At 44.5% G+C, this 25,581-nt stretch overlaps 1 protein-coding gene across 2 annotated transcripts in view; it reads left to right on the top strand.

The window, feature by feature from the left end:
* ttc27 (tetratricopeptide repeat domain 27) overlaps window positions 1-25,581 on the top strand; it is an 89,702-nt gene that overhangs the window by 12,228 nt on the left and 51,893 nt on the right. The window contains exons 2-5 of one of the 2 annotated variants that reach the window (XM_061745612.1): window positions 371-554; window positions 4,846-4,969; window positions 13,581-13,724; window positions 22,043-22,145. In XM_061745612.1, coding sequence (XP_061601596.1) covers window positions 371-554; window positions 4,846-4,969; window positions 13,581-13,724; window positions 22,043-22,145 — 555 coding nt within the window. Of the gene's footprint in view, window positions 1-370; window positions 555-4,842; window positions 4,970-13,580; window positions 13,725-22,042; window positions 22,146-25,581 lie in introns of both variants that reach the window. The other variant, XM_061745611.1, reaches the window with a different exon arrangement.

Below are 25,581 nucleotides of genomic sequence, written 5' to 3'. Positions count from 1 at the left end.
GTACAGCTGGACAAATTAAAGTGCATGAACATTAATAACATGTTTTATATAAACCAGGACAGTGCACTGCTTTGTTTCTAACACTGAAAAGTCAGTAAGCAACTTAATTTTGCATAGAACCTCACTGCCTCCTAGTCTTGTAAATGTAAACACTGTACCGCTGGACAAATTAAAGTGCATGAACGATAGTGGGGTGACAACCACGTAAATATGTGTTTTAATAAAATATCGATATTTGCCATCAGTTTATCGATTTTTATTGCGACAGAGAGCGTTCCCAGTAGCTTGCCCAACACTGCCTGTCGGCCTCTGACCTTGCCCTCCTCAGTGACCTTGCCCTCCTCAGTGACGGTGTGTGTTGTCGTTTCAGAGGCAGGCCCTCTGCTGCACAGCTTGTTGGAGGGAGACTTCCAGGCGGTTCTGCTGAGCCCACAGGTGAGCGGTCTGCTCTCAGGAGACGGCAGCTGCAGTGAAGGAGAGGACATTGAGGCGCTCCTGGAGAGACGAGTGCTCCAGTATCTGACTGGTGGCTCCAGAGATGACCAGATCAACAGGTGATGTAACAGCAGAGTCGCTGCCCAGATGAGCAGGGTGGTGACGCCGTTTATTACATCCATTATGCTTTCAGTTCAAACAATCCCACTGGCTCAGAGCTAGTGCAACTTGACTTCAGACTTTTTTTATTGTCATTATAGAGTGAATGTGCATGACGTCACAGATGTGACTTCACAGCGGGTTACGCCCACTGAGTGTCGGAAAGACTGAGTGTCGGAAAGACTGAGTGTCGGAAAGACTGAGTGTCGGAAAGACTGAGTGTCGGAAAGACTGAGTGTCGGAAAGACTGAGTGTCGGAAAGACTGAGTGTCGGAAAGACTGAGTGTCGGAAAGACTGAGTGTCGGAAAGACTGAGTGGCAGCGTAGACTTTCAGTTTGAGCAACTGGAAAACATCTAAAATGGGAAAGAGCTGTTGTGCGATCGACTGTACTCATAGATTTAGCAAGAAATCAGAGTTATCGTTTTACAGACTGCTGAAAATAAGCTTAAGAGAGACAAATGGATCGCTGCAATTTCATAGAAACAACTGGATTCCAGATAAGGCTGGGCGATATATAGAGTATAGCCGATGTATCTCGGCTTCTACTCTGTGCGATGTACAAAATGACTCTATTGTGCATATTCGAGTATAAATTTTCACGCATTTGCTTTTAGCCGCGGGCATTAAATGACAGACTTTTCTCACTCTCTCGTCTCGTCTCTCCTTCTCTGAGACATAAAACAAGCGCACCCTGTTACACACATCAGTCACGTGTTGTCGTGTGTGCATTATCATTGGCCCCCGACCAGCTGCTGGTGTCGGCGCTGCTGTCCGGGACCGCCGCTCACTTCCACCCCACTTTAACTTTACTTTAACTTTCCCAAACTCGGCCTGTTTGCGCCGTGAGCTCATCTGCGCGGTTGCTACGCGCGGCGGACTCTTTTCAAAGCTAACCGGTTTAGTAAAGACGGGAGGGGATGTTTTCTCCTCGCACGACGCGAACGGCTCTCTGGAATCCCAGGAGCCGCTTAGCGCAACACGCGCAGCCGAGCCTTTAGGCTGATTTATGGTTCCGCGTTACACCAACGCAAAGCCTACAGCGTAAGTGCGCATCGCCGCGCACCCTACGGCGTAGGCTACGCCGTAGGTTCTGCTTCGATTTAACGCGGGCCATAATTCAGGCTTTTCTCTTCCAGAACTGAGAAACGTCACCTAGTGTTGCTTAAATGTGGCCACATGAAATCAATCACTATCATCGAAACAAAGTCAAACAAGACTATATAACGTCATATTTCTAACAATAAGTGAAAGTGATGCAAAGTAAAGGAGGAGAGGATGAAACATTGCAGTCCCTGCACCTACAATTTAATATAAAGGTGCTGTAAAGGCCCTCCTGCTCAGAGCAGCTCATCCTGGTAAAACCAGGTAAAACCAGGTAAAACCAGGTGAAACCTGGTCATCCTGGTCATCCTGGTAAAACCAGGACCAGAACATGTTCTTAGCAGATGTTCTTCATACGGGGAGTCAGAGATGCAACGTGCACTTTCTATTTTGAAATTACACTTTTTATGTTTGTGCCACTCACTGCTTAGTAACTGTTTAATAAATACAGTTTTGGTAAATTTGACTTATTCCCCCTTTTTGCATGAAAGTTTAAAATGAGCATATATTAATACAGTATGAACAAGAATGTTTTAATGTAGATATAGAATTATCATACTGGTGTGATTGTAGCATCAAAGTGTTAATTCAAGGCTAAGGCAAAATATCGAGATATATATCGTGTATCGTGACATGGCTTAAAAATATCGAGATATTAATAAAAGGCCATATCGCCCAGCCCTAATTCCAGACACCGAAACGTGGATTTGTGGTTCCCATTTTGTATCAGGTAATGTTGGATTTCTGGGTAGCTAACGTTAAACGGTCAAATCATAAAGTTCGGTGTCCTCATCACTTTAATTTCTACAACAAATCCTGCCTTGAAGTCGGACCAAGCGTCAAGACTTTTGTAAGCCTTCAAGCTTTGCTTCGTGTATTTCCCCGGCGTAGAAAGTCCATATAAATATCAGGAAACTGGATTCGTGGTCAAATATTAATGTCCATGGACCACTGGTTCTTGGTAACTGTACCAAATATTAATGTCCATGGACCACTGGTTCTTGGTAACTGTACCAAATATTAATGTCCATGGACCACTGGTTCTTGGTAACTGTACCAAATATTAATGTCCATGGACCACTGGTTCTTGGTAACTGTACCAAATATTAATGTCCATGGACCACTGGTTCTTGGTAACTGTACCAAATATTAATGTCCATGGACCACTGGTTCTTGGTAACTGTACCAAATATTAATGTCCATGGACCACTGGTTCTTGGTAACTGTACCAAATATTAATGTCCATGGACCACTGGTTCTTGGTAACTGTACCAAATATTAATGTCCATGGACCACTGGTTCTTGGTAACTGTACCAAATATTAATGTCCATGGACCACTGGTTCTTGGTAACTGTACCAAATATTAATGTCCATGGACCACTGGTTCTTGGTAACTGTACCAAATATTAATGTCCATGGACCACTGGTTCTTGGTAACTGTACCAAATATTAATGTCCATGGACCACTGGTTCTTGGTAACTGTACCAAATATTAATGTCCATGGACCACTGGTTCTTGGTAACTGTACCAAATATTAATGTCCATGGACCACTGGTTCTTGGTAACTGTACCAAATATTAATGTCCATGGACCACTGGTTCTTGGTAACTGTACCAAATATTAATGTCCATGGACCACTGGTTCTTGGTAACTGTACCAAATATTAATGTCCATGGACCACTGGTTCTTGGTAACTGTACCAAATATTAATGTCCATGGACCACTGGTTCTTGGTAACTGTACCAAATATTAATGTCCATGGACCACTGGTTCTTGGTAACTGTACCAAATATTAATGTCCATGGACCACTGGTTCTTGGTAACTGTACCAAATATTAATGTCCATGGACCACTGGTTCTTGGTAACTGTACCAAATATTAATGTCCATGGACCACTGGTTCTTGGGGTAACTGTACCAAATATTAATGTCCATGGACCACTGGTTCTTGGTAACTGTACCAAATATTAATGTCCATGGACCACTGGTTCTTGGGGTAACTGTACCAAATATTAATGTCCATGGACCACTGGTTCTTGGGGTAACTGTACGGGTCACTGTCAAGTCCAACTGCCCTTAATTTAAGCTGATAATCAGCTGTTATCCCGTCTTCTCCACTAGTTGCAGCTGTTTTTACCACTCAGAGAATAAGGGGGCTGGTCCAGTGGGGAAGTGACGTCAGTGCAGACCTTTTATACGAGGCATACAACGAAATTAAAGCAATTGGAAATAAATCAAGGCCTTTTACAGTCCAAATCCCAAGCAAAACCCCACTAAGTTTAACTACTAACAGTTTGCAGTTGATGATGATGATTTGTGGGCAGCACACGAGCTTATGGGGTTATTGATGGATGAAAATGTTTTTACTATTTTTGTGATCTCAAAGTTAATAATAAAGTTCAGCCAACTTTATCTGCACATTCAGTTAATATTATTAACTATTAACTGGATGTTAATAAATGGCGTTTTAGGCTTTAGACCTTCATCTTTTCCACAGTAAGTCCAGCTCGTCTCATCCGTCTCCGAAGGGTCAAACCTTAGTGATGATCTGTAGATGAAAGTCTGACTGAAACAATCTGATAAAGTTAGAAAAATGTGAACGATGCAAAAAAGGGGACCCTCCAGTTACAGCCTGATGTGTGTATTTGTAATTTTGAAATGTTTATGACAAATGGAGTCACTAATCTACTGTGTAGAAGTGGTGATTATGAACAGGATGGTGTTACGTGAGCTCACTTGTTAAAGTTGCCATGTAGAACTGACGGTGTGTGTGGTGGAAAGCAGTTGTTTGTGCACTTTTGTTATGAATTATTAATTTTTAATAAGGACACTTTAGCGTCCCTCCTCACACTCGAGGGAGAATTGTCTGTGACTAAATGCAGCAGATGTGGCTCCTGCAGCTCGACCCCCATCATGACTGGCTCCATTTCTTCACTTCATTTCCTTCCATCTCTATCTCACACTAATTGGTGTGTGTGTGTGTGTGTGTGTTACATCTCTAACTGCCTACTGGAAGTATTGGTTCAAAAGCCTGCATCTGTGTTTCTGTTACAGACAAATGTTTAGTTGATCAGAAAATCCTGCCTTTATCTTGACATGTAACTTGTCTGCAGTGTTTTTGTAAAAGCTCCGTCTGTTCCGCAGCAGGGAGCGGGTGGTGCTGGCCCTGGCCGTCTCCTGCCTCCAGATGTTTGTCCAGAGCAACTGGACCGGTCCTCCGCTCTCTCTCCACATCTGGGACTTGCTGCCTGCGGCCCTGCGATTGTCTCAGGTATGATACCGTCTCATTACTGTCTCCATCTTCTGTCTCGGGTATCATCCTCTCTTCTGTGGGGTCATAGGGATGTGTGCAGGTTTTCTTCTCTTTCTTCCTTCCATGGCTCTGTCAGCTGGGATGGCATCGTAAAAGTATGACAAGATAGTTTGTCATTCCAGTTGTGGATTCCTCCTCCTCCACCTGTCCTGGCTCAGGTGGAGGTTGAACTCCTCCATCTCGGGGACTTGTTCACGAGTGAGGGAACGATGGAGCGTGAGATTGACAGACAGATCGGTGCAGCGTCCGCAGTTATGCGGTCGATGTACCGGACCGTCGTGGTGAAGAGGGAGCTGAGTCGAAAGGCAAAGCTCTCGATTTACCGGTCAATCTACGCCCCTACCCTCACCTAGGGTCATGAACTTTGGGTAGTGACCGAAAGGACAAGATCGCAGATACAAGCGGCCGAGATGAGTTTCCTCCGCAGGGTGGCTGGACGCTCCCTTAGAGATGAGTTTCCTCCGCAGGGTGGCTGGACGCTCCCTTAGAGATGAGTTTCCTCTGCAGGGTGGCTGGACGCTCCCTTAGAGATGAGTTTCCTCCGCAGGGTGGCTGGACGCTCCCTTAGAGATGAGTTTCCTCCGCAGGGTGGCTGGACGCTCCCTTAGAGATGAGTTTCCTCCGCAGGGTGGCTGGACGCTCCCTTAGAGATGAGGTTCCTCTGCAGGGTGGCTGGACGCTCCCTTAGAGATGAGTTTCCTCCGCAGGGTGGCTGGACGCTCCCTTAGAGATGAGGTTCCTCTGCAGGGTGGCTGGACGCTCCCTTAGAGATGAGTTTCCTCCGCAGGGTGGCTGGACGCTCCCTTAGAGATGAGTTTCCTCTGCAGGGTGGCTGGACGCTCCCTTAGAGATGAGGTTCCTCTGCAGGGTGGCTGGACGCTCCCTTAGAGATGAGTTTCCTCCGCAGGGTGGCTGGACGCTCCCTTAGAGATGAGGTTCCTCTGCAGGGTGGCTGGACGCTCCCTTAGAGATGAGTTTCCTCCGCAGGGTGGCTGGACGCTCCCTTAGAGATGAGTTTCCTCCGCAGGGTGGCTGGACGCTCCCTTAGAGATGAGTTTCCTCCGCAGGGTGGCTGGACGCTCCCTTAGAGATGAGTTTCCTCTCTTAGAGATGAGTTTCCTCCGCAGGGTGGCTGGACGCTCCCTTAGAGATGAGGTTCCTCTGCAGGGTGGCTGGACGCTCCCTTAGAGATGAGGTTCCTCCGCAGGGTGGCTGGACGCTCCCTTAGAGATGAGGTTCCTCTGCAGGGTGGCTGGACGCTCCCTTAGAGATGAGTTTCCTCTCTTAGAGATGAGTTTCCTCCGCAGGGTGGCTGGACGCTCCCTTAGAGATGAGTTTCCTCTGCAGGGCGGCTGGACGCTCCCTTAGAGATGAGTTTCCTCTGCAGGGCGGCTGGACGCTCCCTTAGAGATGAGTTTCCTCCGCAGGGTGGCTGGACGCTCCCTTAGAGATGAGGTTCCTCTGCAGGGTGGCTGGACGCTCCCTTAGAGATGAGTTTCCTCCGCAGGGTGGCTGGACGCTCCCTTAGAGATGAGGTTCCTCTGCAGGGTGGCTGGACGCTCCCTTAGAGATGAGTTTCCTCTCTTAGAGATGAGTTTCCTCCGCAGGGTGGCTGGACGCTCCCTTAGAGATGAGTTTCCTCTGCAGGGTGGCTGGACGCTCCCTTAGAGATGAGTTTCCTCTGCAGGGTGGCTGGACGCTCCCTTAGAGATGAGTTTCCTCCGCAGGGTGGCTGGACGCTCCCTTAGAGATGAGTTTCCTCTGCAGGGCGGCTGGACGCTCCCTTAGAGATGAGTTTCCTCCGCAGGGTGGCTGGACGCTCCCTTAGAGATGAGGTTCCTCCACAGGGTGGCTGGACGCTCCCTTAGAGATGAGTTTCCTCCGCAGGGTGGCTGGACGCTCCCTTAGAGATTGGGTGAGGAGTTCGGTCACCCGGGAGGAGCTCGGAGTCAAAGGTGCAATACCCCCCCGCGGCCGCTAGGGGGGGTCACAATCTTTTCCTGAATGGTTTATCCGACTATTCCGGTCACAGTGAATCAAAGAGATAGGGACAACTATTGTGCAAAAAAACTAAACTAAATAAATCACACACACACGAAGAAAAGAGCGCTGAAAGTTCACGACTGCTTCAAACCGGAAACCGGAAATGCGTTGCTACCAAGCAAACCAGTCACAGCCCTCTCGGTCGGACAATGAAGTTGGTCGAGGAATACATGGGATATACTTTTCTTTCTTCTTGTCAACCAAGTGTAAACTATGTAAAAAAAAAAAAAAAGAGGATCTGCACACTTGGATCAATGCAAGTATCTTTAATAAACCAACCAAGCTTTCGGTCAGAAGACCTTCATCTTGTCTATTTAGAAAAATGTTGATACATTTGCATATTTTAGAAAAGCCTCCCAACTTCTCTGGAAATGGAGTTTGAGTTCGGACTGAAACACGCAACATTTCCTTTGAATGAGATGCCGCTGTCTGTTGTGTAGTATTTGTTTTGCATAATTAGTTAACTCAGTTGCAGCTATATGCTTTTATTTTGAAAGGTGGTGGGCAATTTGGGCACAGCTGACGTTACTTAAAGGGGACCTATTATGAAAAACAGGTTTTCTCTTGCTTTAACATATATAAAGTGGTCTCCCCTCAGCCTGCCAACTCAGAGAAGGAGGAAAGCAACCAGATTCTGCAGTGTCTGTACAGCCGCCCCGGGTGAGCCGTCCAGTGTGATGTGGATCTACGAGCCAATAAGATTCTGCTCCTGTTACGTAACGACAGGAGCGATTTACATAGTTTGTCCTCCGATGTGTGAAACCACGCTCACAACTAACTCTGCCGGCCGGAGCTTCCTCCATTTTTCCATAGCGGTGTATGGCGTCATTCAGGCAGCCAATCAGCACAGAGCCTCCTTATCATAGCCCCGCCCACTCAGAATCCTGCATAGATAATGAGGTTAGAGAATGGGAAGATAAAGACATGGCTCAGAGGGTGAATTTCTAATTTATTTAGAAAAACAATCAAAAGCTTGTTTTTAAGACATTCAAGGCCTGTTTATAATAGTTATTAGATGCCATAATAGGTCTCCTTTAACTGATTTGTGCCGTCAGAAGTTAGTGTTCACCGGGGGAGGTGTGCGGTTTCTACCAGCCTCAGGACAGGACCAGAGCCAACATTTCAGCATCATGCTGCATTGTTCTGGAAGAGGTTTAATAAAAGCCACAATACGTCACCACCTGTCAAAACAAAAAAGAAATTAAAAACTGAAAATCAAATGTACCTGTGTTCTTCGCCCTGAGATCTTGTATTCCGTTGGGTTTTTCTTTAAAAGGTTCCTGAGTTCATCACGTGTGGTACTGAATCAGCTTAGTGGTACGTGGGTGTATAGCGTGTGCAGAGGTTGAGCCAGGCAGGGCTGCAGACGGCCTCGTCAGGGCAGGAGGACAGTAACGCGCTTCTCTGGGGTCCTAATTACACCGGCGGCAGGATATTGGTTCCTCATCGCGGTGCACGGTGGTGCATTTCACTCAGCCATTAGGCCCGAGAAGAGAGCTCTTTTCTTTTATCAAAGTAATTCCTCTGGCATCAGTGATTTATCTGCTCTGTCACACCGAGGAGCCCGTGTTCTGAAGCAGGTCGTTCATACGTGCACAGCGGCACCGGTGAGGACGACGAACGGCAGAGGGGTCGCCAAGAATAACATGACTGACTGCTCCTCAGGATGGAGCAAAAGAGACGGGAATAAAAGTACATGCAAATAATTGATCAGAGGTATAAGTCAGCAATTTCACAATCATTGTTGTGTTTAAGTGACCTTTATTAATAATGTTAATATGAGAATGTGAATTTCATTTGTAGTAAGCGAGACATCTGTATGGAGCAAACATTATTTAATTCATGTTTTCGCATACCCCTTTAAATGGGGGGCGTATCCCACACCGGTGCAGGTGAACAGCTGACAGACAGCCAAAGCTTTGTTAGCAGTGTGATCAGAAGCATAGTGGTACTCACATGAGCCTCAATCGGCATAATCGCCAACTGGTTATTACTGTTCCGTTTTATTTGACTCTCCCCAACGGAATGGGGCTCTCAATCAGCATAAAAAATGGGTATTACTCAGGATTTTCACTTTTTCTTCCTTTATTTTCCTTTGAGATAATTTTGCGAAAGTTTCCAGGTAATAACCTAAAATGATGATAAAATAAATAACAATTATGACCATAAAGCCATTCTAATGTGTCACATAATAACCCAAATAAATAAATAATATACATTATGAAGCCTTTTATGCCAATTACCATAGCAATAATGTTATGCTTCAACCCATAATAACTTTCATAAAGCATCAATTCATCACTCTAAATTATCATAAATAATTAGTTCATCAATCCATAATAAATGTTTTCAAACCAAATACTTTGATATCCAAATATCATATGTTTATCTATAAAAAGAATAACAGACAAAATAACAGCAATAAAGCTACAAAGTAACATATCAAATGTATTCTAAGCAATATAATATATCTAAGTAATGAAAACTTGCCCAAAACCAAGCTTGTAGTTTCTTTACTATGTGAATGTATGGCGTTTACTGCAAAGAAAACACCAAGTCCCAGCATGCATCACGTGTTAGTGTCATAAATTCTTGTAATGTATAAATATAAGCAAGGACTTCATCTCTAAAACCTGCTGTGGACCTCTGCCCCCTTCCCTTCCCTCCAAGCCTCGCTCCTCTGCTTCTGATGGTCGGCCAGCGAATGCCGGCCAGGGCCACCGTCAGCTTCTCCTCCTTGGCTTCTCATGCAGCACCAATATTTTTGGGTGCTTGATTCCGATACTACGTGCAGAGCGGCCGGAGAAACTTGCAGTGACTGCCAGGACTGGTAAAGTTGGGTTGGGCTCAAATATCTGCCTGGATGTGCTGCCATCCCAAGAAGCTTTGCGTTGGCATCGACCATGATGCCTCGTGTTCAAAGCATAGACAATGAATGGGATCCATGTAAAGTAAGTGATTAGTCACATACTGTGGATGTCAGTCATAATCACCTCAACACAGGCCAGCTAGAGCTCCACCACGGTGGCAGATGAAACTGGAAGTTTCCTACGCTGATTTTATGTTTGAAGCGGCTCTTTTTTTTACTGTCGTCATGTGAAGAATAATCTGATAAACACTCTCACGTTCCTGCGCAACTGTGACTGCGTTTCCATGCATCAATAACCCTTTTAAAACCCGAATATTAGCAATAACCTGAATTTGCACGGCCATGTAAACACCAATAACCCCTTTTGAATAACCCGAATTTGCTCATATTCAGGTTTTTAAAAACCCCAATATGACCCCTGGGTTACTCCTTTTAAAACTGAATATTGGGTCATGTAAACGCCTAACGGAATATCCCCATCAAATGGAACAGGAATTTGTTTTCTGCACATGTTCTGTTCACAAGGAATCCTGGTCTTTTGAGTCCAGGAAGTTCTTATAAACACGGAGAAACCAAGACCAGGAGGAGACTAATCACTTCATAAATGTAATGAAGGATATGAACATTTCTGCATTTGTAGACGCTAGAAAGTACCGGGATAGAAGATTTACAAGAAGGTGAGAGAAAAGTTGCGCAAAGCAGCATTTGTTTTGAATTTGGATACAGGAAGAAGAAGCGGAAATGACGGTAATTGCGTCATGATGTTCTCCGTGCGTCACTGGTTTGATCCAGATATTCTGAATGATTAATTACCATGTAAACGGAATATTCCCAATGTTTCAGTAACCGGAATATTAGCAATAACCAGAATTTTGACTGCATATAAACGTAGTCTTTGTAGTCAAATGAGATGTTTAACATTATTTTTTTTTTTAACATTCTCTCTCTTTTTCTTATGGTCATTGTTAAGTGAAGTAAGACTATAAGGATCAAATTCAGTCTTTTTGCCTGGGGTTTCTTCAACCTCCACGTATCTTAGCTGCTGGTGTACTTTGGTGTATGGAAGCAGCGATGAGCTCATCACTGCTTCAGTTGGGGTTAAACCCCTTTAATCACTGTACGACTCTTTCAGCAGGAGTCTGGGAGACGTGTCTACTTGAGTAAATCTTGGAGGTGGCTTGTCTTTGTACATGTTGATTGCTTTCTGTTTTTAACTGCATTGACTTTATGTCTAATAAGATACGCTCGACTAATGAAAATGTCATTTCCCTGACAGTAAAGTGCGAGAACAGAAGCAGAGAAGGGATCCATAAAAAGTCTGAGATTCATGCTTGTGGAAGGGTTTCTGTGATGCCCTGCATGAACAGAACTAGTCTGCGCCTGACGTTACCACAGGGACGGTTGCTTCACCGTGCTCCTTTGTAGCTGTGGCAGGTCTGTGTTGATGAGATTGGCCACGATGGGCTCATATCTCTGTTCCAGTTGAGGCCAGTCAAGGTCTTGAACACCAACGGGTCCATGCCATGATCCCCTCCAAATTTGTTTATTTTTATTTTTTAAAGTGGACCTATTATGGCATCTAATACCTATTTTAAACAGGCCTTGAATGTCTTAAAACTAGTTTAAGATTATTTTTGCTAAATAAATTAGAAATTCAGCCTCCGATCTATGTCTTGTTCTTAATCCGGGACAAATTAAACTCTGCCCTTTAGTTAAATGCATTTTCTATCTTCTTTTCTTTTTTTTCTTCTCTATTTCTTTTTGCTTACTATTACTTATTTATTTATTTTTCTTTAATAAATCAAGTATGTTACATAAATATACACATGTATCTGATAGGAATATGTTGCTCTTGGGATCAAACCTTTTGATATGATGTTTGTACTGAGAGCATGTGTCTGATACGACTGTTGTTTCTATGGTTGAGTCTCATGATGTTTGTACTGAGAACAAAAATAAAAAGTTAAAAAAAAGAAAATGCATATTTTTTTTTTAAATCAGCAGAGAACCCGCCTCATGTGAGCGTACTCCTGTAAGACCTATGGACGCTTTTGCAGAATCCACGTATTTTCTATGATCAATTCCAGTTTTTGCACTTTCAATTGGTGTAGTTTCCTGTCACACTGACACATTTGGTATTCTTATTGAGTCGGATCAAAGTGTCTCCCGGGAAATTGTTTTGTGTTGTAATGCAGACGAGGCTGATCCTGGATTCCATCTGCAAAACATGTCCGGCCTCACGATGGTGGACAAAAGCACCAGGGTCAGAACCAGAACCAGCTGATTTAGCTGCTCCTGTCTGGTGGGATCCCTGGGACCGCTGGAGGATTTAAACAGCTGGGTGACGGCCACCGTGGGCCACCACCGTGGGCCGCCACCGTGGGCCGCCACCGTGGGCTACTGGACGTCTCCCGCTCAGACATCATTTTTAATTGAAAAATTCTTAAATTTACAAACAAGGCACATCAAAGCTGCCATGTAGCAAGCACATTAGAAAAGGCCTGTACTGAGTGGACACATTAATGAAATAGAAAATGGAAAATAAGGAACAAAAAAAACTTAAATTAAATAAATACATTTTCTAAACATTATAAATATTATGATAAAATAATGACAAATTAAATACATGTAGCTTAAATTAAAAAGAAAATGAGGATAAAAGAAATTTTGCCTTATAATTTCCTTCTGGTTGGGTTATACATCATTTCAATCAGAATCTATTAATTTATAACACTGTAATTCAGCAGTTTGTTCGCAGATTTGAAGTTGTTGAAGCATGTAAATGGAATATTCCGAATGTTTCAGTAACCGAAATATTAGTAATAACCCCAATTTTGACTGCATGTAAATGTAGTCATTGAGGTCTGCACAATTCTCTTAACGACACAGTCACTTTTATAACAGTGCAATGAAGCAGCGAAACATGTAAAACATGCAGGACACCGGCCCTCGAGGACCAGGATTGGTGACCCCTGGTCTAAACCATTCTTCCACTTGGTTCCAGAATCTCTGGGAGTGGCTAAGAGGAGAAAATATGCTCTGTGGTTTCAATTTCAGAGTTGCAAAATGAGCATACATTACTTTCAAAATTGAATCTTAATCGAAGGAATTCCTGAGAAGGATAGATATCATTAATTAGTTTAAAATGTAATTCTTTAGCTTTGGGTGGTAAAGGATAACATAAGAATTCTGTTTTTAACTGTAGTACTTTGTCAGGATCCATATCTCTGAAATCCTCTCCCGCTCAGACTTGGATAAACATGTCGACTTCATGGAGAACGTGCAGTCGTCGTTGTTAACACGTCGTGCTTGAGCAGTTTCTGGGGGAGACTGCAGTCTGAGTCAATTTATGACTGGGTTAAAACCATCCTGGGCCGCACAAAATCAATATAAAGTTGTCTGCTTGTATGACAAATGCCTGGTGAACTGTAACACAAAATCATTTGATGTAATTCTGTGTATCGTTTGTTTTATGATGAATTTCTAAAGCTGTCTGAACTTCCCTTTTTTTATTAAGATAATGATTGTAATGATGGATGTTTCACCCTTAGCAGGAATAACTTGATTTATTTATTTCCAAAACCTTTTAATCTTTGTTTTTTTTAGTCGTTTGTTCAGGTGCAGTTTTGTGACTTCTCTTCTCTTCTCTTCTCTCAGGATCCCCAGTCGTGGGCCGAGGCCGTCCACGCCAGCCTGCTCCTGGACGGGGAGTCTGCGTACAGCCTGGTATCAAACCCCTTCCTCCTCCTGCTGGCCCGGGTCATCCTCACCAAGTGCTCCGACAACATGCAGAGCCTCCAGGTGAGACCGTCTTTCTCAAGGTTGTCTCTGCAAAAGACAGTTTTCTCAAGGTTGTCTCCCAGTAAGCCATTTTTAAGGGAGTTTTTCTGTCACTGGTACCTTTTCATGATAAAATGACAGTAGAAGGTTAACTTAGCCCGGGGCTCGGCAACCCGCGGCTCTGGAGCCGCATGCGGCTCTTTAGCGCCTCCCTAGTGGCTCCTGGAGCTTTTTCAAAAATGTTTGAAAATGGAAATCGATGGGGGAGGGAAATATATTTTTTGTGTTAATGTGGTTTCTGTAGGAGGACAAACATGACACAAATATTCTGAACGTTTTCCAATGTTGTAAAAATGTGTAGAATAAATATTACATTTCAACATTTCTGTTAACAATGATTTCAACATTAATCTCGACATTTCAACTTTTTCTCGACATTTTTCTCAAAGTTCATAATGAAAAAAAAATCTACTAACTAATATAGAAACATGCAGCATGTGCTGCCTTCATTCTAAGGCTGATACAAGACTTTTCATTTTTTGCAGTTCCAGACATATTTGTTTTTTGTGTTTTTGGTCCAATATGGCTCTAAAACATTTTGGGTGGCAGACTCCTGTTTTAGCTGCTGGTGTACTTTGGTGTATGGAAGCAGCGATGAGCTCCTCGCTGCATCAGGTTGCAGACCCCTAACTTAGCCCATTCTAGAGTTCCTCCCTTGTTCATGATTTTTTTGTTATCTGCTCAGAGCAGGTTCTTGAGTCCATTGGTCCAGCACCTCGGCATGGGAGGTTGTGCATGTTTTTCAAACCTTTCCCAATGGATAGAATCTTTTTGCAGTCAACGAACACATCAGTAGGGGTGGCCGAGGGAGACTTGGGTCATGTGCAACACTGTTTTACAATAACACGCCTTACGCTTACACCGGCCAATGGCGGCGTAGAGTGGTTAATAGATCTGTAGGGGTGAATAAAATATGGCTCCTTTCAACGTGTTCTGTCTAATTGTCAATAGTTTAGCAAACGTTCTCAGCGGTCCATCATCTGGGCCTCAGCTGAGTGTTGGTGTCTGGGAGGGGGGGCAGGAGTGGACCCTCGTCCGTGACCAGCAGTGAAGCAGAACACAAAGCTTTTCTTTCAGTTAACCTGTTCATACTTGTGTAGGCTAGAATTTAAGGGAAAAGATGAAATGAAGTTTGATTAATCACCCAGACCTTAAACGTGGCACATTTTTACAAATGTCAAAATGACTTTGCACTTGTGGCTGGCAGACGGTGATGACACGGAGAGCGTCTGCAGCCTTAATTCACCCAGACTGCTGCTCAATAAACTATTGAGTGTCCATTTTATGGGAAGCAGTGCATTAGCAGACAGGATGATTCTGGACAAGGTCCAAGATCAGACCCGGACTGCTCGTCCTCCAAAGTGAATCACACTAAAATGATGGAACAGCTGAGAATCTTGAAGGTTCTGATGTTTGACGGCTTGATCTTGAACCCTCTGACTTGTCACTGGTGCACGATAGACGAGTCACGCAGGAGGGATGTGACGCACACCAACAACCCCAGAGCAGAAAAACTGGGCTGATATGAAAATCACCCAAAAGAGGAGAGGTAAAGTAAGAAATGCTCATGAGAATAAGGTTTCACAAAGGGAGCCTGGATTGCAGGGACTTGCACGTTGCATACATTGGTGCAACCTTTTCTGATTTGCTTAACGTGGAACCCAGCTCAGAGTCTGTGGCCTCTTACCATGAAGGTGAAGGCTTGTGACAAACTCATTATTGCACTTCTCATGTCGAGAAAGGACTTCAGGAGTGGATGCAAATGCTATAAAGCAGGGGGAGGTACTGCAGGGGGTCCTCCAACTACAAGATTAATAAAAGTAATAAAGCAATTTTAACCAAAATAATTTGAGGGTTTAAAAAAATATTTAAAAAAGAAATACATACATATATATATATACAGGACTGTCTCAGAAAATTAGAATATTGTGATAAAGTTCTTTATTTTCTGTAATGCAATTTAAAAAAAAAAAAAAAAAAAAAAAAAAAAAAACAAATGTCATACATTCTGGATTCATTACAAATCAACTGAAATATTGCAAGCCTTTTATCATTTTAATATTGCTGATTATGGCTTACAGTATAAGATTAAGATTCCCAGAATATTCAAATTTTTTGAGATAGGATATTTGAGTTTTCTTAAGCTGTAAGCAAATTGCATTGCATTACAGAAAATCACAATATTCTAATTTTCTTAGACAGTCCTGTATATCTGTGTGTATATGTATGTGTATGTATACATATATGTATGTATGTTTGTGTGTATATATATATATATAATGTGTGTATATATATATATATATATATATATATATATATATATAAATGATTGAGAAAACTCCATTAACAAGCGATAATATTCTACTTTTGACAATAACTATTTAGTCTACAACTCTACATTGACTAATGTCAACTTTAGAGCAGAAAAACAGGCTGGCTAGCTGTTTAAGAAAAGAAAATTTGTTGCGAAATTGACTTGGCTATTTCCTATTTGATACTAGTTAGACCTGAAGGATAAATTAGTGACAATAACGAAGCCTAAAGCTGGAGATTGTAACGTTCCAGCTCGGCCTAACGTTACTCCTTCCACGTCTGACGAGGACAAAGTTTCATCAACCATAAACACATGTAGCTAATAACCCAGTCAGGAATTGGATAATAATGTGGTATAAACAGAATAAAACACATTCAAAAGTTATTATAAACCAGGCTTAAAACTTGACACATTTAAAAAAAAAAAAAAAAAGGGAAAAAAATAAAAAAATAAAATTACAAGCGGGGCTCCCTGCTCTGTTTTTCTCTCATCCAAGGAGCCCCTGGGCTAAAAAAGCTTGAAGACCCCTGCTATAAAGCATTAAAATGCTCATAAATGCCACTGAAGTATAAGCAGGTGAATTTCCCACCATTGTGAACACCGAGCTCCTCCAGTCCAGGCCTTCCTGTGGACATACTACATCCATGTGAACGTGCCTGATCAGAGGTGCACGTGCATATAAGCAGGGTGACATTGATTCAGCAGGACAGTCAATTAAACCTTCATGCAGCCGTGAAACGGAGGTGTGGACTTCTTAAAGTGGAGATGTGCTGCAACCGATTCTTGCTGACACACAAATGAGCGTTTCCCATGGTTCACTTCCCCTCTCCCAGCGTCTGGTGAGACGGGAGGGTCCGTGTGGTGGAAGAGGTCTGGTGGAAGGGCAGATAAAGCGCTTCATGGCTCAGAGACCATCAGTTTTCCCTCTTTTGTTGTTGTGGTTTGCTGTTTTCCGTGCGTGCTCAGCACTTTGGTGCCTGATTTGTGCTGACGGGCTGGAGATCAGCACGTCGTGCTGAATTACATCAGGGTCCACTGGTTATCGAGGTTCTATTAAAATCAAAGTAAAATGAAAGTCTGCTTTTATTTAGCCTTTTTTTTTTTTTAAGCTTTCTACGGACCTTTTTAAGAAGGAACACACCAAGTATGTGCTTGTTGGAAAGCATTTATGCTCCCAAAGCGTGTATTGACTCGGACCAGAGAGGAGGCTCATATGGCACCGATTAGTTACGGGCCTGCTTTAGAGCTGCTTCAGTCTCTGCTTCAGTAAATATTTAGTTGTTGAGCATTGGCTGATAGTAGAAGATGGATGAGGTCCTCCAGCCTTCCAATGAACCACCAAGAACCAATCAACCAGTAAAAACCACTGAGGGAAACTAGTTTTTGTCCTCTTTGCGGTCTCTTAGGACTCTTTGTGGGATTGGCCCTGCCTGTTCCTCGCCTGTTCCTCGCCTGTTCCTCATCCATTCGTTACCTGTTCATCGCTTGTTAGTCACTTGTTCCTCGCCTGTTCCTCACCTGTTCCTCACCTGTTCCTCGCCTGTTCCTCGCCTGTTCCTCGCCTGTTCCTCGCCTGTTCCTCGCTTGTTAGTCACCTGTTCCTCGCCTGTTCCTCGCCTGTTCCTCACTTGTTCCTCGCCAGTTCCTCGCCAGTTCCTCGCCAGTTCCTCGCCAGTTCCTCGCCAGTTCCTCGCCAGTTCCTCGCCTGTTCCTCGCCTGTTCCTCGCCAGTTCCTCGCCAGTTCCTCGCCAGTTCCTCGCCTGTTCCTCGCCTGTTCCTCATCCATTCGTTACCTGTTCATCGCTTGTTAGTCACTTGTTCCTCGCCTGTTCCTCGCCTGTTCCTCATCCATTCGTTACCTGTTCATCGCTTGTTAGTCACTTGTTCCTCGCCTGTTCCTCACCTGTTCCTCACTTGTTCCTCGCCTGTTCCTCACCTGTTCCTCGCCTGTTCCTCGCCTGCTCCTCGCCTGTTCCTCGCTTGTTAGTCACCTGTTCCTCGCCTGTTCCTCGCCAGTTCCTCGCCAGTTCCTCGCCAGTTCCTCGCCAGTTCCTCGCCAGTTCCTCGCCAGTTCCTCGCCAGTTCCTCGCCAGTTCCTCGCCAGTTCCTCGCCAGTTCCTCGCCAGTTCCTCGCCAGTTCCTCGCCAGTTCCTCGCCTGTTCCTCGCCAGTTCCTCGCCAGTTCCTCGCCAGTTCCTCGCCAGTTCCTCGCCTGTTCCTCGCCAGTTCCTCGCCAGTTCCTCGCCAGTTCCTCGCCTGTTCCTCGCCTGTTCCTCGCCTGTTCCTCGCCTGTTCCTCGCCTGTTCCTCGCCTGTTCCTCACTTTTTCCTCGCCTGTTCCTCATCCATTCGTTACCTGTTCATCGCTTGTTAGTCACTTGTTCCTCGCCTGTTCCTCGCCTGTTCCTCGCCTGTTCCTCGCCTGTTCCTCGCCTGTTCCTCACTTGTTCCTCGCCTGTTCCTCACTTGTTCCTCGCCGGCCTGTTCCTCGCCGGCCTGTTCCTCGCCGGCCTGTTCCTCGCCGGCCTGTTCCTCGCCGGCCTGTTCCTCGCCTGTTCCTCGCTTGTTAGTCACCTGTTCCTCGCTGGTTCCTCGCCGGCCTGTTCCTCGCCGGCCTGTTCCTCGCCGGCCTGTTCCTCGCCGGTTCCTCGCCTGTTCCTCATCCATTCGTTACCTGTTCATCGCTTGTTAGTCACTTGTTCCTCGCCTGTTCCTCGCCTGTTAGTCACCTGTTCCTCGCCTGTTCCTCGCCAGTTCCTCACTTGTTCCTCGCCAGTTCCTCGCCAGTTCCTCACTTGTTCCTCGCCAGTTCCTCGCCAGTTCCTCGCCAGTTCCTCGCCAGTTCCTCGCCAGTTCCTCGCCAGTTCCTCGCCTGTTCCTCGCCTGTTCCTCGCCTGTTCCTCGCCTGTTCCTCACCTGTTCCTCGCCTGTTCCTCATCCATTCGTTACCTGTTCCTCGCCTGTTCCTCGCCGGCCTGTTCCTCGCCGGCCTGTTCCTCGCCGGCCTGTTCCTCGCCGGCCTGTTCCTCGCCGGCCTGTTCCTCGCCTGTTCCTCGCCTGTTCCTCGCCGGCCTGTTCCTCACCGGCCTGTTCCTCGCCTGTTCCTCACTTTTTCCTCGCCTGTTCCTTGCCTGTTCCTCATCCATTCGTTACCTGTTCATCGCTTGTTAGTCACTTGTTCATCGCTTGTTAGTCACTTGTTCATCGCTTGTTCCTCGCCTGTTCCTCATCCAGTCGTTACCTGTTCCTCGCCTGTTCCTCACTTGTTCCTCACCTGTTCCTCGCCTGTTCCTCACTTGTTCCTCACCTGTTCCTCGCTTGTTCCTCGCTTGTTCCTCATCCATTCGTTACCTGTTCATCGCTTGTTAGTCACTTGTTCATTGCTTGTTCATCGCTTGTTAGTCACTTGTTCATCGCTTGTTAGTCACCTGTTCCTCGCCTGTTCCTCACCTGTTCCTCGCCTGTTCCTCATCCAGTCGTTACCTGTTCCTCGCCTGTTCCTCACTTGTTCCTCACCTGTTCCTCGCTTGTTCATCGCTTGTTAGTCACTTGTTCATTCGTTACCTGTTCATCGCTTGTTAGTCACCTTTTCCTCGCCTGTTCCTCGCCTGTTCCTCACCTGTTCCTCATCCATTCATTACCTGTTCCTCGCCTGTTCCTCATCCATTCATTACCTGTTCCTCGCCTGTTCCTCATCCATTCATTACCTGTTCCTCGCCTGTTCCTTGCCTGTTCCTCACTTTTTCCTCGCCTGTTCCTCGCCTGTTCCTCATCCATTCGTTACCTGTTCATCGCTTGTTAGTCACTTGTTCATCGCTTGTTAGTCACTTGTTCATTGCTTGTTAGTCACTTGTTCATTGCTTGTTAGTCACTTGTTCATCGCTTGTTCCTCATACATTCGTTACCTGTTCAACGCTTTTTAGTCACTTGTTCCTCGCTTGTTAGTCACTTGTTCATCGCTTGTTAGTCACTTGTTCATCGCTTGTTAGTCACTTGTTCATCGCTTGTTAGTCACTTGTTCATCGCTTGTTAGTCACTTGTTCATCGCTTGTTAGTCACTTGTTCATCGCTTGTTAGTCACTTGTTCATCGCCTGTTCCTCGCCTGTTCCTCACCTGTTCCTCATCCAGTCGTTACCTGTTCCTCGCCTGTTCATCACTGTTCCTCGCTTGTTCCTCGCTTGTTCCTCATCCATTCGTTACCTGTTCATCGCTTGTTAGTCACTTGTTCATCGCTTGTTCATTGCTTGTTAGTCACCTGTTCCTCGCCTGTTCATCACCTGTTCATCGCCTGTTCCTCGCTTGTTCCTCGCTTGTTCCTCGCTTGTTCCTCGCTTGTTCCTCATCCATTCGTTACCTGTTCATCGCTTGTTAGTCACTTGTTCATCGCTTGTTCCTCACCTGTTCCTCGCCTGTTCCTCATCCAGTCGTTGCCTGTTCCTCGCTTGTTCCTCGCTTGTTCCTCATCCATTCGTTATCTGTTCAACGCTTGTTAGTCACTTGTTCCTCGCTTGTTCCTCATCCATTCGTTACCTGTTCATCGCTTGTTAGTCACTTGTTCATCGCTTGTTAGTCACTTGTTCATCGCTTGTTAGTCACCTGTTCCTCGCCTGTTCCTCGCCTGTTCCTCGCCTGTTCCTCGCCTGTTCCTTGCCTGTTCCTCACCTGTTCCTCATCCATTCGTTACCTGTTCCTCGCCTGTTCCTCGCTTGTTCCTCGCCTGTTCCTCACTTGTTCCTCACTTGTTCCTCGCCTGTTCCTCACTTGTTCCTCGCCTGTTCCTCGCCTGTTCTTCGCCTGTTCCTCGCCTGTTCCTCGCCTGTTCCTCGCCTGTTCCTCGCCTGTTCCTCGCCTGTTCCTCGCCTGTTCCTCCCATAAATCCTCCTGAACTGTCCTGTTTTCTGCATGAGCCCCTGAAGTTGGAGCTGAAACCCTCAGTGAAGCGTCCTTGTCTTACGACAGTCTTCCTTAAGACCTCCGAGCAGAAACTTGGTGCTGTGAAGAACTAGCTACCTTTCTGGTCTGACGTCTAACTTATTCTTTGTTTTTTTCTGTTTATGTATGACATTTATTTAGGTAGTAATCATAAGTTTATTTCTAGTTCAGAAAGTTCCAGTTTTTTTTCTGTTTGGTATTTTTTACATTCCCTTTTTTTTGTGTAAAAAGTCCAGGCTGAGAGTGAAAGTTTGTTTTTTCTATTGTTTCTTTTGAAGCCGTCTTCACAGTCAGACGTTTGTTAGTATATGGTAGAATTTCTTTTACGCTGTTTAATTTGGTCCAGACTTACAGCAAAGCTGGAATTGTGCTCCATTTCCCCTGACGGACCTGGTGGACCCGAGTCCGGTTTGCAGGTCTTCGTATGCTCTCGTGCTCCTTCAGTGCTACCCACACATGTTCTACCAGATTGAGGTGTGGTCTTTGTGATGGCCTTTTTAAAGACACTTTACGACAGGAGTGGACATCTTCAGTTGTTGTTCTGGGGCTCATTTGTACACTTGACACCAAAGCTCGCTCGTCTCTGGGACTCTTGACGATAGTGTGCTTTTATGCTGTTTCTACTGGAGTGTAGTTTGAACAGATGGGCGTGGGACCTTCACACGTCTGGAAGTGAACCAGACTTGGACCTGCAGGTCCACCTTTGTCCTTTTGTGGAGGATTTTCTTCTGGTTTTCATGATGTCATATTTTTATGTTTGAAGTGGTCATAAATCATGGCTACAGGTGTCTTCAGATAACTCTGATTATATCATTTTTCAGAAGCTTCTTTTTTTCCCCGAAGCGTCTTGCCAAACACGTTGTCATGTAGAAATCTACACGAGAATGAGCTACAGTCACAAACGCGTCACATTAAGATGAACCGTATGAATGCATGCTGCTGGATTGGTGGTGTAAGAGTTCTACATCCGTTTACTGCTCAGATGTAACTGTGAAAGTCCGTAGGGTAAAGATGTTTTGTGTTTGGTCCTGCAGCTGCTGCCCTGGTGGACTCTCCGCTACGTGAACCTGCACCAGCAGATCCTGGAGGCCCGGTCCCCCCAGCTGCTGGACCTGGCCTGCAGCTGCATGGACAAAGGTCTGGGCACATCACACTCACAAACACTTCATGTAGGCCTTTCCCTCTAGTACCATTCACTTCTCCAGGCTTTTGTTGCTTATTATTTCACTTTTTTGCCATCAAATTCAAAATGAGCTCAAATTTTCAAATCTTTGAACTAGGGATGCCCCGATACCATTTTTTTTTTTTTCACACAGAGTAAGAGTACGAGTATTTTAATTTGTGTACTTACTGATACCGAGTACCAATACGATACTTCTACCACAAAAATAACTAGGCTAAAAATGCAATGAAAAATGCAATGAATTGGAAGACAGGTTTTATTTGTAACAGATAAATTCAATAAAAATAAATAAAATGAGTAGAATAACTATTTTAAACAAAAAATAATCTTTGTGTAAATAAAAAAGTCTCCACACTGGCACTGTGTTCACATTTAAGAAAATATCAAACATATAACATATCAATGAAACATCATATCGCGGCTCGAGGGCGTCGAGAAGAGAAATCCTCTCGAGCTTCTCCAGCTGACAGTGGCTGCTCATCCAGCGCTACATGTAGTAGTAGTAGTAGTAGCAGCGTTATTTTAACGGCCCGGGGGTTGTCTCTTGCCATTGTCTGTCTCTTTTGCAGAACCTGAGCTAATGTTGCTGTTGTGTTCTTGCAGTAGCATCAGTAAACTCTGTATACTCAGCTTTATGATGCGTCTGGAGATGTTTTATCAAGTTGCTGGTATCAAACTACGTATTCTCCTTCCCTCCTCTTGACACCTTAGCATCAGTAGCTTCAGTCTGCCTTGTTTCTGTTGTCCTCTCTTATTCTGAAATATGTCCAACTGCTGACGTCCCGCTGCATTAATTGTTGCTATCTCTCACTCATGTATCACTCTCTTCTCACTCATGTATCACTCTCTTCTCACTCATGTATCACTCTCTTCTCACTCATGTATCACTCTCTTCTCATCACTCGCTGACTGCAGCTCAACATCTCCCCCTAGAGTCACTAACCAGTAACTACAACAACAATGAAGTATCGGTGTGCAGTATCGGAGAATTTTGGAGAGTATGAGTATATGAGAGCATTATCGGCCCCGATACCGATACCAGTATCGGTATCGGGGCATCCACTATTTTGAACGTAAATCAAACATTTGTAAGATTTCTCCTTTTGCACAAACTGAACTGATAAAGGTTGTTAATGCCCAGGTTGTCAGCCGACTTGTTATTAGAGGACATTAAGTAATTGTTGGTGTTTTCCACATGTGTTGTGCTGCTTGTTGGGGTTGGGGGCTTGTGGGACTGCAGTCTGCTGTTGGACAGGTAATGGAGTGTGAAGACAGAGCAGTATGTGCTGGATACAAATCACTCTGATCCATATTCCAGAGGTTAAGCCTCCACCCACCACTCACAAATCACTCAGAGAGGTGTGGCGGACGCTGTGGAGCGAATGCAGATGGCTTCAGTGTGCAGGTGCTGCTACCATGTGTGGCTTAGTTTAAATTCATTTGTGCTTCCAATTTCCTGAGTTAGACAGCTTTAGCTGTTGTTAGTCAGGACGCGCTGCTGCTGGATTCAAGGTCTGCTTTAGATACCAGCAGTCGGATACACTTATGAGTCAGAGCATCGCCGCATGTGAGCAGGAGCAGTGTTGGTGTGGCTGGTTTATTCCTCATCTCCACAAGAGGATTTCAACACGCCAACAATGTGGTGATTTAAATCTCTCATGCTCATCTTTTGTTGTTTAAATTTCACACTGTTTTAAGCAATGATGGTAAGTTTCAGGCGCATTTGTGAACTATTTTATTGACCGCCTCAATTCCAAAATACAACTTAAAAAACAGAATGCAGAGTTACACCTCTCTTAAGGTCATATTTTATTTACAGTGAAAGATTAAAAACATAGCAACAATAGTGCACTTCCTCTCAGCTTTGTTTCCCTGCCGGTCTCAGCTGAGGATCGTCTCTGTGACGGGGCTGATTAATAAATAATTACTAATCAGATCCCAGCGGGACGCACACCTCAAGGCCTCGGGTCCTCAGGCTGCCAAGCTTATGTGACACATGTTGGTGGTATCACTTCCGGATGTATCAGGGGCATATTTCTATTAGGGCTGAAACGATTCCTCCAATAATTCGAGTAATTTGATTACAAAAAATGATCGAGGAATTTTCTCTGCCTCGAGGAATCGTTCAATTTTGCAGCTCAAAGCAAAATATTTCGCCTGGACTACGTTTAATGCGGCACAACGCGCTGACACCACGCACGTAAAGGAAGAAGAAAGAGGAGGATATGTTTGGTTTTTGTAACGTCATGCTCAGGCGGGAGACACATGTAGCTCAGTGCTTAACTTTTATTTTTAATCCACTCTATATTATTCTGGTCCGTTCTCCTATAGACGAATCCGGCGAAACCCGGAAGTCGAGCGGCCGCCATTACTGCGGTGGCGGCTCCGCTCCTCCGCTCCAGCCCATAGACATATATACGTATGGATCTATTACTCCGCTCCCTGCCAGGCTCTCTTAATGTATTTGTATCATCAGAAAACTCCTGTCCCGTCACGTGCATTTGTTTTGATAGTGAATGAAGACGGGAGGGACTTTCAAAACTACTTTTCTGTTTCACCAAGTGAACAGACGGAACGCAAAAAAAGATGTTAAACTGCTGGAAAGGAACTGGAATTTACCTGGATACCTTAAACAAGGAAGCCAGGGAGCGGTATATGGAGAAAATAATGATTATTAATGGTTTGGGTTCATATGAAATCACTACTAAAGAATGAAGCTCCGATGAGGATTTACTGCCGCAGTTCTGCACAACCCACGTCTTACTACCTTGTTTAGTGTTTGGCAGCTGCTTTGGTAAATGTTTGACTCGCCATGTGTTTCAATAAATTAGTATAATATAACAACATACAGTACATCTTTTTTATTACTCTTACTTCTCTTTTCTTTATTTTATGCTGAAGAGGCTCCGAGGCGTGAGCAATATTTTTCTTTTCCTCGTGAGATTATTTTTTTTCCTCTGCAGCTACAAATAGAGTTGATATTTTTTCCTCAACAAACTAGTTTTATCTGCAGATTGGGGTTATGTATGTATGTATTCTGTATCATACGGAGCTGAGATAGTTCTGCCCTTCAATTAGAGACCTGTAATTGCGTTTTTTTTCGTCATCGGACGCCAGGCGATCAATAAAATATTCTTGGATACCTAAAATAAAACAAAACATAAACAGGTAATATTTAATTGTGCAGACGTGCCTCGTAAGGAGAGGAGGTGGAGAGAGCTATATTACAGTGTTTAATCATACACTCCCTTATCTCCCTATTCCTCTATTCTTTCCTGCTTGTCGCTCAAACAAATCATTATTTATAAATTAACATCAGCATTAATTTAAGATACCTTCATTAGTTATGGAAGGCCACTGTCTAACATCATCAATCCAGCTATAATGATG

The sequence above is a fragment of the Cololabis saira genome, chromosome 17 (genome assembly GCF_033807715.1).
Source record: "Cololabis saira isolate AMF1-May2022 chromosome 17, fColSai1.1, whole genome shotgun sequence".
Classification (NCBI taxonomy): Eukaryota; Metazoa; Chordata; class Actinopteri; order Beloniformes; family Belonidae; genus Cololabis; species Cololabis saira.
This window is presented reverse-complemented; position numbering and strand designations above follow the sequence as displayed.